The sequence below is a fragment of the Poecilia formosa genome, unplaced genomic scaffold (assembly GCF_000485575.1).
Source record: "Poecilia formosa unplaced genomic scaffold, Poecilia_formosa-5.1.2 Scaffold464, whole genome shotgun sequence".
Taxonomy (NCBI): Eukaryota; Metazoa; Chordata; class Actinopteri; order Cyprinodontiformes; family Poeciliidae; genus Poecilia; species Poecilia formosa.
The window spans coordinates 374,549-391,967 of record NW_006800403.1 but is presented as its reverse complement, the minus strand read 5'-3'; the positions used below and the strand labels follow the sequence as shown (position 1 = coordinate 391,967).

At 37.1% G+C, this 17,419-nt stretch overlaps 1 protein-coding gene and 2 long non-coding RNA genes across 6 annotated transcripts in view; 1 reads left to right on the top strand and 2 right to left on the bottom strand.

The window, feature by feature from the left end:
* The window catches only part of LOC107833827 (uncharacterized), a 20,088-nt gene extending 11,058 nt beyond the window's left edge, over positions 1-9,030 (bottom strand). The window contains exon 1 of the long non-coding RNA XR_001659597.1: positions 3,342-9,030. This is a non-coding gene — a long non-coding RNA (uncharacterized LOC107833827). The remainder of the gene's footprint in view (positions 1-3,341) is intronic.
* Positions 1-10,097, top strand: part of LOC107833828 (uncharacterized) — a 17,639-nt gene extending 7,542 nt beyond the window's left edge. The window contains exon 2 of the long non-coding RNA XR_001659598.1: positions 9,030-10,097. This is a non-coding gene — a long non-coding RNA (uncharacterized LOC107833828). The remainder of the gene's footprint in view (positions 1-9,029) is intronic.
* Positions 10,098-11,622: 1,525 nt separating this feature from the next.
* LOC103156109 (vitamin D3 receptor A) overlaps positions 11,623-17,419 on the bottom strand; it is a 126,928-nt gene continuing 121,131 nt past the window's right edge. For all 4 annotated transcript variants that reach the window (XM_007578035.2, XM_007578036.2, XM_016664061.1 and 1 more), the window contains 3 exons: positions 14,647-14,798; positions 13,978-14,094; positions 11,623-12,498 (listed from right to left, as the gene is read on the bottom strand). In XM_007578035.2, the coding sequence (XP_007578097.1) occupies positions 12,245-12,498; positions 13,978-14,094; positions 14,647-14,798 (523 nt within the window). In that variant the 3' untranslated portion in view covers positions 11,623-12,244. The remainder of the gene's footprint in view (positions 12,499-13,977; positions 14,095-14,646; positions 14,799-17,419) is intronic.

Here is a 17,419-nt window from a genome sequence, read left to right as displayed (position 1 = left end):
CTAAAGGAACTGATTCACAATTTTTTTCCAGAGGAGAGTTTTGGAGAAGAAAAACTAGCTATCTACAAGTTGAAAAGAAACATTCTCAAATAAATGATTCACGACAACAAAAACGGCTTAAGGGTATGACGCAAAATCGACTTTTTTGAGCCATATATTAGGTTGCAATGTTATAATCAAAGACTTACCTGGAGTGTTGCTTTGAATCTTTCATGCATTCTTAAGGAATCCTTCAATCTCCCATGGTAACCATTCAGGGGTGCCTAAACACTTGCTCTTACAAAGCTCTGCCTTGGAGTTTCAATCCAGCAGCAATTATCAAACGCCTGGTGGAACTGCATGTCTACTGAGTTTGAAGAACGGTCGTAAACGGCATCAACAGACATGGAGAAGCATTGTTGTGATGACATGCTGAAGGGGGAGTGTCAGGAAGAGTAGGAGTTTCTTAAAGAGACAGAGGTCAATTTCAAGACCTCAGATACGCTATGATGCAAAGTCAATTTTCTTTTAAGTTGTATATATACAGCGTTTCATAACAACTGAAGGTAACATGGTTGCTTGATAGTGCAATAAAATTGCACTATGTTCCTGGGAGATACATAATACTGCAGCTTTAACACCAAGTCATGAACCACATTTCATTTACAGTCTGTCAGCTTTTGACCTTGTGTTGTGAAAATAAAAACCTGTGGCAACATGAAAAGATTTTTAATGGAGAATAGCTTACCAGGTCACATTTTACTTTGTGGTGTGTTGTAGTGCCATCTAGTGGCATAAACTGACAAGAACACAACACATTATGTCCTCAGAAGTTAAACCTCCCCCTGCCCCCCCAGCAAATTAGAAAGTACATCTCTTTTTGTATTTTTATGTGTTCAACAAAAAACTAAGCATGCAGTATTTTACTGAAACTTAGCAAGTAGTTTGATTATTGTAGTGATCTATAAATAGTTATAACCTTGCTGACATTTTTGCCAGCTTTGGCTGGCAAAACCATCAGCTATTAAATAATTAGTGCTTTAAAAAATTAAATACCAATACTGTATAATATGCAGGTTGTGGTGTCCATTCAGTTTTTTCATGGAACAACTGCATTGAATTCAACTAAATGACACCAAAAGTACCGGAAACCTTATTTTGGATTTACTTTTTTTTTAACATCCAATAGAAGAAAAAATCCTCTCCCGCTAAGCCTAAAAATAGAAATATTTACTTTATATTTATAATACATATATATATATATATATATATATATACATATATTTAAAAAATTGGATTGTAACAGTTGCACTCCACTCTAGTTTTAATTACACATGCTTTAACTGCATGTTAAAGCATGCAGATAGACAAATTCCCACATTTTATACTTTCACCAGGATTTATTAAGGCACAAATAAATAGAGTAAAGTGATACTTGATGATGCTGAAGGTCATGTTCCAAAAACTGCGACAGGTCATGTTTAACGTGGTGCCCCCTCCAAAATAAATTAGTAAATGATCATTTATACATCTAGTGACATCTTGTTGACCTCGGATGGTTAAAATGTACAACTGCATTTTGACAGTTGATGATATGGGTAGATGCTTATGGTCTTTACTTGTTTAGCGGGACTTTCGTATTGCAGATATTAAAATATTCATAATATTAAATAACAGAATGAAAATATAAACAAAAAAAAACATGAAAGAATTCATGAAAATCCATCTCACCAAGCCCCAAAACTAACTCAGGGACTCTATGTGGTAGCCCAAACTGTAGTAGAATTAAAATATTTTCAGTTTATTTTATAAGTAAAAGTGAATTGTGCATTTATGCACAATTCACTATGCCAGTTTTGCATATCCAAAAATGCAAAAGAAGAAACGACACAAAAGTCAAACATATCCAGGCTGGTTTTGTATCATTATGTACAGCTGTTTTATTTGTGATTTGCCCCCCTAGCCCCTAAAAAAAAACATTAATATTTTACTACGTACAATAATGGTAATCAAAAGAATCCGCTTATATATGAAGGGAGCAAAAGGAGCAACACCAAAATAAATAAAAGTAAAAACAAACAAAAAAAAAAGACAGGTGGTGATTTGAGCAAAAATAGAGACACTGGTTAAGGTACTTCTTGTGTAACACTACTTTGTTTCTATATGGCTATTGATGAGGTCATCAACAGCGTCGCCATGGCAGCAGTGGGTTCTGATTTCAGCTAGAAGCACTACAGTCTGGTGACTTTTACTGCATGGTGGTGTGTGCAAGTGCGGCGGATAAAGATACTTATCTTGGGACTCTTCATTAAATAAACTCTGACTTAAAACATTTGCTTCTCGCACACAAAATCATTAAAACAGGTCTGTTTACAGGACATTCGTACAAACAAGCTTAAATTAAGTCAAATCACATAAAAACTCTGAATTTTATTACACTTTGCTACATCAGAACAAATCATATTTTCTTTTTAGGTTATCTGACTGATGCGTAGTCGGACGTTTCCTTAGTAGGGGAATAAATAAAGGGGAATTCCAGCCAACATAAACCAAGACTGAGAACATCCCTGTGATGGGAACGTGCCTCCATGAGAGCTACTTTTGGCTTGTTACAAACTAACAAACGTGCGGATATGAAGAGAGAGAGAGAAAAATACGATATAGAACGTTTTGAATTCTGGTTGAAAACCCCTGATATAGTCCCAAAATAAGGCTGTGGGTTTTAGGCACACAAAGGCAAAACTGAGCTGAGCACAATGTGCAATTCTGTTTCCTTTGAAAAAGACATGAAGCTTTTGAAATGTACATGATTTACAATTCAGTTTACGTTAAATCACCTGTCCAAACCAAGTCTTATTATAAAGATTTGCTAAAAACAATAATAATAATAAAACCCAGCAAGAAAAAAAGAGATACATATGCTGATTAATCACTTTTCAGACTTCATATGTTTTGCAGAACATTTTACTAGACAAAAAAACACAAGTGCATCATTGGCAAAAAACTGCTGGTGAGGGAACGAGAAGTGCACACGTGTGTGTTTGTCTGAATGAGTGTGTGTTCACTGTCTGCTTCAGTCAGTATTGAAGTGCAGGTGTGAAAGTGTGTGTGTGTGTGAGCAAGCAAGCGCATATTTAAAGAGGTAGCAGAGAAACAGTCAGAGCAGCAGGTAACAATCAGCTAACAGGAAAGAAACAGACTTTGTATGCAGTTGCTCTTCTCAAGGTCAAACAAGTTTTAGTTCAAACACTTTGAATCAAAAAGGTTGAAAAGAGAAAGGTCCACTTGAAGCTACAGTGCGATGAAAAAAGCACATTCCCCCTTAAAGATGTCTTCTTTTTGGCACACTTAAATGTTGGCACATGTCAAAATCGAGGTCATAAGTTTTGGAATGCGATCCTCCAGATGATCAAATCAAAGCAGTTATTTTGTTAATGTTAAAATATGTTCAATATTATTTAATCTTAAGAAGTAGTCATCAAATGCATACTGCTAATTATTAATATTTTAAGGACATTCTTAATTTTGAAAATGACATCACCGTTTTATATCAGACAAAGATAACCTGAGAAAATATGAAATGTAATGTTCAAACTATGACCTATTAGGGTAAAAACTTATCCAAACCACTCAAGTCCTGAATGAAGAACAATTTAACAAATATTTATCCTATGAATGAATAACCTGATTAACCACAAAATCTAGGCTCATGGTTTGTACATTTTCCCAAAATTCAAGCCCTTTTGAAGCATTTTCAAGGCAAAGTTCCAAACTTTGTCAGCACCAAACACTGGAGATAAAAATAATACAAATGAACTAAAGAAGACAGTTTCAATTAGTAGTAAGCTAAAATGCAACTAAATTTTATGTTTTGAAATGTCTCTTTCACACACCCTACACACCTGACTGGTCTAAGAACAAAACAATAATTCAACAAAGAAGTCCCCCAGTGTCAATAATGTTGCTACTCAGATCAAAACTGTGCGGAAGCACTTTTAAGGACTTTGTACAAAAATCAAGTACTTTCCAAATATTGAAAACACCTAATTGAAATTCAAGCATTTTCAAGGATTTGAAGCACCCATACAAACCCTGTAGGTTTGGATTCATTATCAGCACCCAACTCTGATTAGCTGTAGGATCAAGAACTCATTCAACTTGTACCTGACTGACAACATGAAGTAGGCTGAATGATGTCAAATAGCAACAAACCAAGCCGCAAGATCTAGACATCCATCAGTCTGGGAATGTCTACAAACCCATTTCTAAAGTTTTGGTATTTCAGGAACCACATTGAGAATCACTGCAGACAAACAGTGAAAACATAGAAGAGTGGTGAGGCTTCCCAGGAAGCAACAGAATTACTCATCAACAACTCACCCACAAGGTCACAAAACTTCCCAGAGCAACACCTGCAGGGGCTCACCGACCTCGGTCAAGGTCATGATTCAACAGCAAGACAGAAACTAGGTAAAGATGGCCGCCGTGGGGACATTTCAACACCAAAACCACGGCTAATCAAAAGGAACATATTAGTCCCACATTAGCCAAGAATAAGAGACTTTTAGGAAAATATCCTTTGGTCTGAAAAAAGTAAATGCTTAGGAAAATGTGGGCACAAATCTATAAAACTAACAGAATTTGAGAATAATACATGGTGGTGAGAGCATGATGGTGTGGGGTTGCTTGGCTTCCTCAGGAACAAGATTGATTCAGCTGAAAGAGGATGTCCAACTATCAAATTCATGTCCTTTAAGTTTAAGGACATCTTGAAATTATACAGCAGGACAACACCAGAAAGTCCACCCCAAAATAAAGAGGCCTAGTCAAAGTCTGAACCTAAATTTGACTGAAATCGTGTGGTGTGGTCTTACACATGTTGTTCATGCAGGAAAACCCTCTATACCCGTATATACAGGTTATTTTTGTCTGATTTTAAAACATGTTTGATGACTTTAAACATTTAGGTGAGACAAAACAAGCAAAAACCAAGGAAATCTGTAAGGGTTGGATCCTTTTTCACAGCACAGTTTGAAGTGCTAAATTTTGACTTAAGCGAAGCTGGCAAATATATCTTATTCACAAAAAGGGAAAAAAAAACAAAAAACAAAAAAAAACTTTTCAAGCAACAAAGTGGCCTGGTTGTCTTCAAACGGACTCACAGCACCAACTAAACCAGCCAATCAGAATCAGTTAGAGATGAGCGACAGAAGGCAGAGTGCTGAGCGTGATAGGCTGCAGTATAAATGTGAAAGTGTGTGTGTGTCTGGCTGCAAAAACAAAGCAAAAAAACAAACAAAAAAAAACGCTACTTTTGGTGATGAACGACTAAATCAGGATCCCAATGTTATAAAAACTCAACCAGGGTGGCTGAGCGGCATCAGCGAGAGAAAAGTCTACAGCTCTCCTTTTCCAACACTAACAAACTTGAAGTTCTTTCAACTCAACGTTTCAGCTGAGCTAAAAGCTTTGGCACAAGCTGCACAAAGGTGGTTTTCATGCAGCAGCAATCCAGCTGTTAGTTTAGTAGCTTTTGAAGAAAACATATATAACTTGTAGTTATATATGTAACCTAGTTCATCTACTGAGCTCATCGTATTTCGTGGCATCCCTGGCAGATGTCCAAAGCCTGTAGTCTGCTTTTATTGCAGCTGCAGAATCCGTCTGAACTTTTTTATTGGTCAACTTTTTAATCGGAGAAATTAATTTTTTTGAACAAAATCACAGGTGGAAAAGTTTATTAATACTTAGCTTTTTTTGAGAAGATGTGAGCTCGTGCCTTTCTGTTTCCCTGGGGCAAAATATGCATAAACATGTTTTCCTATTATTATTATTCCTTATTTTTTTCTAATGTGGGATTTTAAAATTACTTGATTTTTTAAACTTTCTTCCTTCTTCAGTGTGAGATAATGCTTCTGCGTTAAACAAAATCCTCCCACAGTCTTAACAGATGGGGTCAATTGGACCCCACAAGTTTTTTACTGTATGCGGAACCCCCGAGCGACAAGTTTTTTGGTTGTTGTTGTGGTTTCTGGAACTGATGGTCTGATGGGATAACCCCTCCTGCTGCCTCACTGTCTGACCGTAACATGTGCCGCTCTCCTTCTAAGCATCGCAATAAGAACGCGGGAGGGTTAAAAGAAACTTATTTTAGCTCATTTTACCCTCGTTTACCTGGGGTGCTAATAAGTGCGGCTGCATATGTTCAAAAATAACACTTCATAAACAGCTCAACAGAAATTAAAGCATTTTACACATGGCACATGCATTTTTCTCAGGCATTTCTAACAGTGTTCTGTAAGAGAACGCTACAGGGTTCTGCTCTGCATTTTTTTCCAGGCCAAGCCACTGACGCAACTATGGCAACCCATGGTTGTTTAAAAGCAGGTGCAGCAAGATACATGGGCCGTTTCTGTTCTACAGGTCCAATTACCTACAAGAGTTTTGCTTTTCAGTCGAAATAGATCCCATCTTGTCACACATGAGGATGCGACAATTACCTGCGCTTTGAGATGCTATGTGAATGCAGTCTTAATTACCATGCAGGGAGTTTCATCATGCGTTTACACACTTCAGTCAGTGAGAAAGTGGTGCAAGAGCGGCCCCCTTTTAATGATATTAATGCTGGAATAACGAACATGCAAGGACCTGCAAATGTTGAATCTGCACTGTGAGCTAATTTATCATGCAAAAAATTAAAAATAAAATTAATAGTGTTTACTGTCTAAGACTTCTTATGGAATGATGCAACACTTTGATGTGTTAAAATTTTTCAAACTTTTAAATGCACAATAAATAAATGTGCAAGTGTCAGCTGTTGCATATCTATACCAATATATAATGATCTGAGCCTAAAACTATTGCAATAAAAATTATGAGTTATAGTATGAATGAAAGCAGTGAAATTGTGTGGCTGTTCGTCACAAATATCTACATTGCAATTCATCTATCAGCCAGAAGGGGGAGATAAAGTTCTGCACTGCAGGTTTAAGATTTGTAGCGATTTGAGGTAAAAAAAAAAAAAAAAAACTCTACTGTAACTATACAAACATAAAAACCTCTAGATTATTGTTAAAATAAAACCTTGTGTTCTATATTACACAATCAAGCTGCAACTCCCCCAAAAATATATATTTATATGTGCAGACAGGAGAGGTAGTATTTTTGGTTAAACATAGTGCCGAAGCTCAGCAGAACACGGACAGAGACAAACGAAAAAGAGGAGGGAAAGCAGAGTTAACATTTAGAAACATTGGGATCCACTCAGATAGTGACTAGCAAATTCTACCGGATGTCCCTCGTTATGCAAGAACTGCTTTAGAGTTTGCGGTCGACTTGAGGTTGAAAACATGAAGGTTTCTGAGGAGAGAGTTGTGGTGTGTCTGAGTGTGTGTGTGTGGTAGAAGTTTATGTTTGGTTCCCTTTAAAGGCTATTGTGAAAAGTTTATACTGTAAATCACTGAGGTATCTGTTAAATGTTTCCAGCTTAGTGAGGTCTTTGTCAATAAGGCTACTGAGGTGGAGCTGCTGACCTGGTTCGAGGGGAACGAGGGCTACAGGAGGGGAGAGACTTCAATTATTTTGGGGGGCGCTGACAAATCAGATCTACAAATCCGCTATAAAAGTTGCTAAAATGGTATGAAAACTACAAGAAGATGTTTGTCCAAGGACTGTAGACATCTAAATTTGATCCAGATATAACTGATGTGCCACACTGTACCCCTAAAACTGCAGATTCTTCCCCCCGTCACCCTGCCCTGCATTCTGTGATGTAGATGCTGAATGTAAAAAGTCTTTACACGACTATCATTACCAAACAAACCACAATTTGTTAAAAAAAAAAAAAAAAAAAATCAGAACCTTGAGTCACGGAGTACAAAGCACGACAACGTCCCAACTCAAGACAGCAGAGGCGACATCTGTCCTTCGGTCAGTCTCTTGAGCACTCTGCTTGAACGGCGAGTCCCTACGTCTTCGCGGTTTAAAAACACTTGATCTCATATGACCTTTGTACAAATTCTACACAGTCTTGTTGAGGTCCAAACTGATGGCGCTTCTTCGAATCCCAGGACCCCCATCAGGTCTTGGGTGTGTCACGGATTTCCAGAGCGGAGCTTGGTTGGCTGCTAACTTAAAGCTATGCAGAGAAGAGTTGTTGTAACTGGCTGTTGAAGACGACGACAAAGAAGAAGAGATGGTAACATGGCTGGTTGATGAACAAAGAGCCATGCCATAGCTAGCAGTCAGATACGTCTTGTACCTAACCAGTTGAGGCAGTGTTATTGATGATCACTTGGCGGTTTGAGAAATTAGCTCCTGAAAAAAGATGATGTGTATGTGGACTGCAGTTCTTTCAGATGATGGTATGATTGAGCAAACATTTTTGCTTTTCCTTGTTGAATTAAAATACTTGGGATAGGCTCCATAGGTCCACACATGCTGCTAATCCCGACTTCATTCAACAATGCTCCTGAGCAGAAAGCCAAGCACAAGCATTGCAGCAGGATGCAAATCAACAATCATGACAAACAGAAGAAATCAAATAATTACCAAAATGAAAGTATTATGTATATATATCATCAAAAGCTTATTGATTGAACAAGAGAAGAAAGAAAGACATACATACAGAATTCTTGGAATGGACAAAAAGTTGCCTAATAATGAGAACTTACTGAGTCACTTTGGGTAATTAAAGGATTATGAGAAGGTTCAATTCATTTGAAATTAAGATCATTTTTTATTTCCATCCCTTTTTTAAGGGATTACATCAAAAGCTCATATTTGGCGTTAGATGGAAGCTGATCCTAGCCCTCCAAAATATTCAATACTACATGTGACATAAACAACTCATTAAGTCGGTCATATTAAGCGGCTCTGTCCACTCAAAGTTGAATACACAGTAAGAGTTTCTATAATTGCATATAGCCTCGCATCTCCAAAGCACCTTCCCGTCAACGACTTGCTCCTCTTAGTAATTTACCTACATCAGCTTCTATGTACAGACTAAGAAAGTGGTATTTACAAAGTTTTTTTTTTTTTTTTTCCACAAGGGGGTGATCCAGGCTTGCATGAGGTTTGAGGATGCGCCATGTCAACAGATACAATGATATGTAGTGATAAAAACTACCTTTGCTTATGCAGCTGGTATTGAAATGACATAAATGTGACAACAAAAAGGTAGGAGGCTGAACTTTTTCCATCCATGTAAAAGTTCTTCTCATGTTTGTGTCTCTGCCCTTTGCGATTACAGTCTGCTATTCCTCTAGAGCCGTGGTTCTCAAACGCTCGTGGAAGTACCGGTGCTAGCACCTTGGCTAGCTTTAGCAAAACTAAGAATTTTTAGTAGTATTTATGAAACAAAATGTCTAATGTTTGATTATGCACATGTAACAAATGATCCCAAAAATCAATTGGAGGGTACTTTGTCGCCATGTAGAAGGGTGGACATTCATCATACTGTTTATCGTTAATTGTGATAAACCTCTTATAAGATTTTGATTTAATGTTGTCTTGATGAATTCAAATTAATAATGTCTAATAATCTCTATAGCTGTTCCTATTATCAAGATTAGTATTTTCACCATTTTTCTCCACTGTTTGTTCAATGAGAATATCAATAAATATCAGTAAATCTGGAAATATGATTAAATGCAGTTATCAAGCACAATATTTGTGGGGCTGATTGCTGCATCATTCACTCACATCCATACAGTTACCTTAAAATGAAGTGTTAAATTATTCTCATCATTTTTATCACTCCACAAAATATCGTGATGAAACCTTAAGCCCATATCGCCCACCCCTACTATCTAGTGGATGGTGTTATGCCAAAAGATGAGCTAATTTAGCAGATTTCCATTCTAAATACATAGATTTATGAAAATTTGTATAAATTTTACAATCAATTTGAAAGCAAAAAGTTTATCCATAACTTTAACTGTAAATAAATTCAGGCTGAAAGCATGTTTAGTCATTCCAATAATGACCAATTACTGTTAGCAAAATAAGGCGATAATGAATTTCTCTGCTTCTTGTTTAAGAACTGTGAACAGGTTAACTAAAGAAAGAAGTCCAGTATTCTGTCCAAATTAAAGATTCAGTAGAACAAAAAAAATCTCTAAAAGTTTAAATAAAATTATTTTTTGCTGCAGTTATCATTACATGCAAAGAAGTCATGTTGGAATTTGACTGGTGAGAAAACGCAGATTTTCCACATTTTGAACTCTAACATCGTGTGAACATTTTGTTCATTATTCAGTCTTATTGCAAAATATACTGCTCAAAAAAATAAAGGGAACATTTCACTTTAATTTTGTGTGTGGCTCCAAATCCAGGCCTCCATTGGTTAATAAATTTGATTTCCATTGATGATTTTTGTGTGATTTTGTTGTCAGCACATTCAACTTTGTACAGAACAAAGTATTCAATGAGAATATTTCATTCACTCAGATCTAGGATGTGTTATTTGAGTGTTCCCTTTATTTTTTTGAGCAGTGTATTTACAGTTACAAAATGTTTAAGAACCACTGCTCTAGAATGTTTGCTTTATCCTTAAAAACATAAAATTAAGGCTTCTACTAATTTAATAAGAATGGTTGTGTAGCTAAAAATGTATTACACATATTCTCTTAAAGACAATCTGACCATGTGAAATAATTTCATAATTTTTTGTTTCTCAAATGGAGAATTTTGTTTGTTTTTTCTTCCAGAACAGACATTAATCTGTTAGCTTCCTTTTGCTGTTATTCAGTATGATTTCAGATCACAGTGATGCCTTGAGCTTCAAAAACTCTCAAAATCTCCCTCTCATGATTGTAAGCTTACGCCAAACACACACACACACGCCGTAAAAACCCGAATACACATTATCGTCAGACAAACTTTCCCTGAGGCAACAGCTGGCAGCTGGTTTCTGTCCAACTATTTAAGCTCTGTCTTAGCAGCAATCCCACCAGCCCAACGACTAGATTTTTTTTTTCCTTTTTTTTCTGAAAAAATAGCCATCCACAAAACAGGAAATTATCTTTGTGTATGTCAGCCTACAAACTTCACAGGTCCAAAAAAAGAATCAGAGAGCACAACAAAGAGCGTTTGTTGCGGTTCAGTCAGAGCCTGCACACACACCCCCTTGTGGTCCATCGATACTCTTGCACACTGTACACTTTTAGCAAAAATAGAGCGGCGACTCATAGCACGTCTCAGTGCATCTTTACATGTTGCATATACATGTTGCATATACACATATCTGAGGAGAGGCCTTAACATACTCTTTATTATTACTTTTATAATTAAACACTCTCAGAAGTATTTCTGTCTATATACAGCACAAGTCAAGCATTAGATAATGTTTGACTTGTACAGCTTATGTTTATCATATTTAACTATGTAGAATTATACATACATTCTTCTTTTGTTACTTTTTATTTTACAAATGTAAAACCCCCTTCCATCTGACTACCCAGACTCCTCTTGTTTTTTTTTCTTCCCAAAGTGCACCATCATTCTCAAACTAAAAGATTTCTGCAGAAAGATTTGTCTTCATAATGTTTTGAATATTTAAGATTTCTTCTTTCACAATTTACAGATCGCTCAGCTCCCGTCATGACCCAAAAATGTTTCTACTTCCTGTCAGCTCGCTCAATATTTTTTGGATGATTTTGCTGTTAGAATTTATAAGCCAACAAAAGTTCATAGATATTTACATAAGAGTCCATCGTTGAGGGATGAGTAAAATACGCAAATCTGAGTGCATTTGCTGCCATGTGAACGTGGGGGAAAGTTATGATGATGATGATAATGAGAATGATAATGAGAGGGAAATTACATCTATCAAGCTGTCTTCACTTTCAGAAAGTGCTACAAAGAGTAGATTCCAGTGATGGGGGGCGATGGAGAACATTTGGATTCCACAGTTGTGGAAAAGATGAAAATGAGCGAGATATTTGTGTGGGAATAAAACAAAACAAAAAGAAAACAAGGTTTGAGATTCTGGTGATCCAGCAGCAGATTTCTATTCTATGAATCCAGATATCCAGTTATGGCCGACGTTTGGTTTTTGCAGGCCAGGAGTAACAAAAGAGGTGTAGACAGAGGGGAAGATGTGATTATCCGCCTCCTTCCCAAACGTCCGGGGAGTCGGGTGTTGGGGTTGTGAAAGCCTTCGTTTTGAGTTGAGAAGGCGGCGGAATTTGTTAATCATCCTGTGCTTAATGAGTCTGTGTAGAAGGGGAAAAAAAAAAGGATTCCTTGTTCTCCTCCTCCTCAGCTACGACACCTCGCTCCCGAACACCTCCAGCACCAGCGGGGTGAGCTGCAAGCTGTGCTCGGGCTGGAAGGACAGCGAGCGGTACTGCTTGGAGTGCTCCTCGTTGAGGCTGCGCAGGTCGGCCAGTTTCTGGATCATCTTGGCGTAGAGGAGGCGTCCACCCGGGTGGTTGACCCGGATGTAGGCCTGCAAGGCCTCCGACAGACGGTCCTGCAGCTGCTCTATGCGAGCGTGGTCCTGAACGCCAGGTCGATCTGTAATGGAGAAACAGAGGGGGTCTCATTTTGTCACCTTGCATTCACAAAGATCAATTTAGGTTCTACAGATTTTATGTTGTAGACCAACACCACGTAGCGGATGAAGGAATATTAGGGTCAGACTGAGTTTTTTTTTTTTTTTTAATTATGACAATAAAGTCAATATTAAAATATTAGTAGGAGAAAGTTGTAAAAAGCAATTGCAATAAAAGCAAAGCTTTGATTGAGTTATGAAAATCTGACGGACTGCACAGTTTGTGTAGTCCGTCATGCTTTCTTAGAAACAGTTGTTTGCACAATCATTTCAAAGTCCCGATACTGATAATAATTTGATACTGATGTGTTAAAATTTTAACATATCAGATACCAAAGCATAACTTCACAAGATGTTCAACTTTCCTCATTTAAATGTATTATTTTTTGTGTTGGAGTTATAATAAAATTACAACTTCATTCTTCTAACATTACAATGATATTCAGGTAAAATTATGGGTTTATTCTTGTGTTATTTAAACTTTATTGTAATATGTCCTTTTCTTATATTGTTATGACTAAATTGTCATAAAATGATGATGTGGTTGTACAACTTCTCGCGGTGTTTTAACTATTCTATTAATATTGTGACTTTATTTTCTTATTACAACTTTGTTCTTGCAATATTATAACTTTATTATGGTAATACTGTAACTGAATTATTGTGTTATTATGACTTTATCCTTGCATAATTTCAACTTGATATCGTATGAGTTTTTACTAATAATACTGACTTTTCATACAACTTTTTTTCTCGTTTTATTCCAACATTACTCTCATATTATTATTATTACTATTATTATCATTATTAAGATTATAAGATTTGACAGTGGGGGGCTGACCTTCCAGAAGGATAATAACCCTGACCAGCTAACATAGAGCTAATATAGACTGGTCACTCCAGACCTACATTCAATGAGAAACTTGTCTGGACATGAAAGTTGATATTCACTGATACTAAAATGAAGTAAAATGTGCCTAAATGAGCACATGAAATCAAAAAACAAAAAGTCGTTCTACAAACTGGAAAGAATGAGAGAGTAGCAGGGATTCACTGCAGCTCCTCCTTCAGCTGTTCTGTTATTGGCCTGTAGCCCTCCAGGCTCAACCAAAGCACAACAGTCAGGTTTTATATCTGTTTTTGATGCTAAATCAGGGATAAAGATGACCAACATCAGCTACTGCCATATTATCACATGCTGAACAGATGCAGTTGTTTTCCAAGAAATTATTCTCAGCTTAATGGAAGCATCATGTACACTCCATTTTTTTGGCGAATGTAGGTCAAACAGAAAAGCTGACACCTAAACAAATCTTGAGGCGTGCTGTGATGACACTTCAGCTTTTGGTAAACCTTCTGACCAAAGGTTTACCAAAAGCTGAAGCTAACCCCCCAAATCATCCTGCTGAATAAAAAGGCCTCATCTTAAATGGCAGCAGCACCTGGAGACAGCAGGCAGATGGCCATGAGCAGCACATGCTCCTCCTCATGCAGGTTGAGCTTCTTCAAACCAACTTGGAACTTCACCAGTGGCTCCAGCAGCTCCAGGGTGTGGCCGGCTGCAGACAAAAAACAAACAAAAATAATCACAGTTATTGTTGCAGAATTAGTTGCTCTTTCTTACTTTAAAACAGAGAAACATTACAGGGCTTTCGAACAAGAATCTGGGTTCTTTTTTAAAACAGGGAGTCATTGTGGAGAGCACAGTGTCTTGCTCTGCATGTAATAAGGAACACAGTGTGAGCTTGTGGCTGTTTTACAAGTTCCATGAAAATACCTGAAGTCAAAAACCTTCAGTGTGAGTCCAGCAGGGGGTAAAGAAGCAGCGGATGAGTGGGCTCTTACATAAGATGGGAGAAATTTAATCTCATCTGTCACATCAACTCCAACAATGAATATATTTCTATCCCAGACTTTCTCCCTGAGCCTCTGTTGTTTTAACAGATTTCTTGATGCAGCCGCCTTCATGAAAAGAAATGCTTCTAACAAAATTATCCTTAAGCTAATTGACTATTATCAAAAGAAAACACATGAATAACAGTAAAAATAAGTAACTCCCAGGAGCTGGGTGAACTTCATTCACTTCTCATGGACAGCGATGTGAAAAGCACCTTTTGTGACGTCATTGATGCAGTATTTAAAGTCGGGTCCCCCGCAGCTCCAGGACATGTCCTCCAGGCTGAACGACTGGTTTGAGCGCAGCATGATGATCTCGATGGCACTCGACTTCAACAGAGCAATCTGGTCCTCTGCGGTCAGCTCTCTGCAAAACAAGCAACAGGTGTAAATGCAGCAAAAAGGAAGAAAAAAACCTAAACAAGAAGTTTGTTTTGACAAGCTCAGCTACACAATTGTACAGTTCTAACTCGTAAAACTGATAGGATTGAGTTTGTTTTGGTCGTTTAACACAAAAATCCCATAACAGAATGTTATCAAGAAAAAATCTCCTCCAGACAAGCCTTTCCAGGAAGATGCTTTTATTCCTTTTGTCGTGGCAGCTTAATATCAGACAGATAATCTGTGAAAACAAATCAAGGTCTTCCTTCCAGTGATCCTACTGCCATCTGCAGAAATACACCACATGGTCAGAAACAACCAATCAGCCAAGCACAGGGTCTTAGTGCTGTCAATTAACCTTGTGTACATGCTGCTCTTAGCCTTCCCTTTGCTCTCTGCTGGTTCACCACAGCATAGTCTGCCATGAATGCTACCTGGCATAGTGGCGGATAAACTGCTTTCTTGGAACAGTAAGTTGCTAATCAGCAAATTGAGCAGAACGTACACAAGTATTATTGGGAGCACTAAGACCCTCCACTAAGACTAATGTTTTTTTTTACATATAACTGTAACAACATGGTGACAGTTTTAACAAATATGTAAAAAAAAAAATAAAAAAATAAAAAAATTTAAATACTGTAGTTTTAAGCTTTCTAAGCATTCTACCAAAACAGATATAGATAATGTAAATATCACTAGCTATTTCATAATGCTGTACATGCGCATATGTAAAGCAGATAGCAGGGGTCTGAAACCAGAGTTGGGGAAATGTAAGGAATATATTTTATATATAAAATTACAAATTGATCTAATTTTCAGAAGCTAAACATTTGAAATACTACTTGAAATGACAAATCATTTAATATTACTAATATTGAATTTAGATATTTTAAAATAAATTAGGAAAAATTTAACATTATGTTAATAAATAAATAAATGACTAAATACTTAAACCTGTAGTTAAGTTGGGCCAAAAAGAAAGAAAAAAAGAAAAACAAATTGCGGTGACATTTAGAGGGTTTTAACATTAAGAGGGAAGAAATTTCACTCAACCTTTCCTGTGGAGAAAGTATCTAAATGTTCTCACAATGTTCTGATTCTAGGCACACTCATCACATTATTCCAGCCCACAATGAGATCCTTTAAAGAGATAACAGCCCTCAAAGTTCTACTTAACCATTTACAAATGTGTGAGTGTGTTTCTGTGTCTACGTGGAGCAGATGAAAGTACAGCATGTACACTGGCTGAGTCATATGTTTACTGAACGTACCGCTCGTTCTTCATTTGTGAAAGAACAAAGGAGGATGGCTGGAAACAAATTCATTGCGGTTGAAGATTTGATAAACAGTGTATTTGTGATTGTTTTCTGAACAATTGCAGCTACTGTTTGAAGTCTTGGGACTTTATTTTATCCTCAAATTTAACACAGCTTTGAATATGTTCATAAATTATATGCAGGAAAAATTATAAAAATGATATGCAGGAAAAATTAATCTGTAGGGACAGTCACATACACTGTTGAAACCATAAGTTTACATGCACCAGGGTTTCCCCCAGTGTATTATAAGCCTGGTGGCCTGCAATGCTTCACTTTCAGAAAGAGAGGTGAGAATGATTTATCTTTGTGAACAAAGAATTATGTGGGGCGTTTACATCTCAAAACGCTGCCCAGCGCCTGGGTCTGTCTGCACTGATGAAGTTTATGTATGTGGTCCGGGATGGCCGGTGCGTTAGTGGTTAACGAACCAGCGCTAACCACTAATCAGGCAGGTTCAGCTTGCCTTGTAGTCACGCATCACACTGGTTTAATATTATTTTATTATTATATTTAGTATTATTTTTCTGGTTACACGAAGCATCAAACCATACCATACCAAATGCTTTGTCCACTTAGTCAGCCAGAGTTAATGCATGCGAGATCTAAGAAACTCGTCCCATAAACTTGAACAACCAAAACAGTTTATGTGGCCCTTATTAAAAACTCAACAGACACTAAATGGAAGAGCTACTAAAGCCACATTAGTAGCATTAAATTAAGCCTCCCGTCTCTGTGCAGTGCAACGGATTTAACTCATCATGCAGGGTCAGCCCAAGGCTGTGTGAGGCCTTGAGCAGAATTTGACTTAGGGGCCCCTCTTGCTGCTAAAAACATCATCACCTCTAACAGCTTCTGTGTTAGATTTAGTGAAATCTGGGAGACGGGGAATGGTTTAACTGGCCAACCTAAAAAGAAATCAGCTTTAAATGCAGTTTACTAATTTGTATTTGTGAACAAACAGAGCTCAAACTCAAAGATTAAACTCAGCATCAGGTTGTAGCTGTGGTAACAAAACAATCTAACTATGAATATTGTTCTTTGAACTTTTACAAAGTAAACTTGCCAGCTCTTTAAAGTCTTTTATTTAAATGTTACACAATTAAAACCTTTTAATTTATGTATACTGAAACCATTAAATCAAATTTAGCAGTATTGATAATCTCAGTAAACAAATGTAAAATTTATGTATCTGTGATCTGTGTTAAAATATTAGCATTTATGGGCCCCTAAAACTCAGAAGGGCCTTATGGAGCCGCCGACTTAATTTGGATTAAACAGAAGTGGAAAT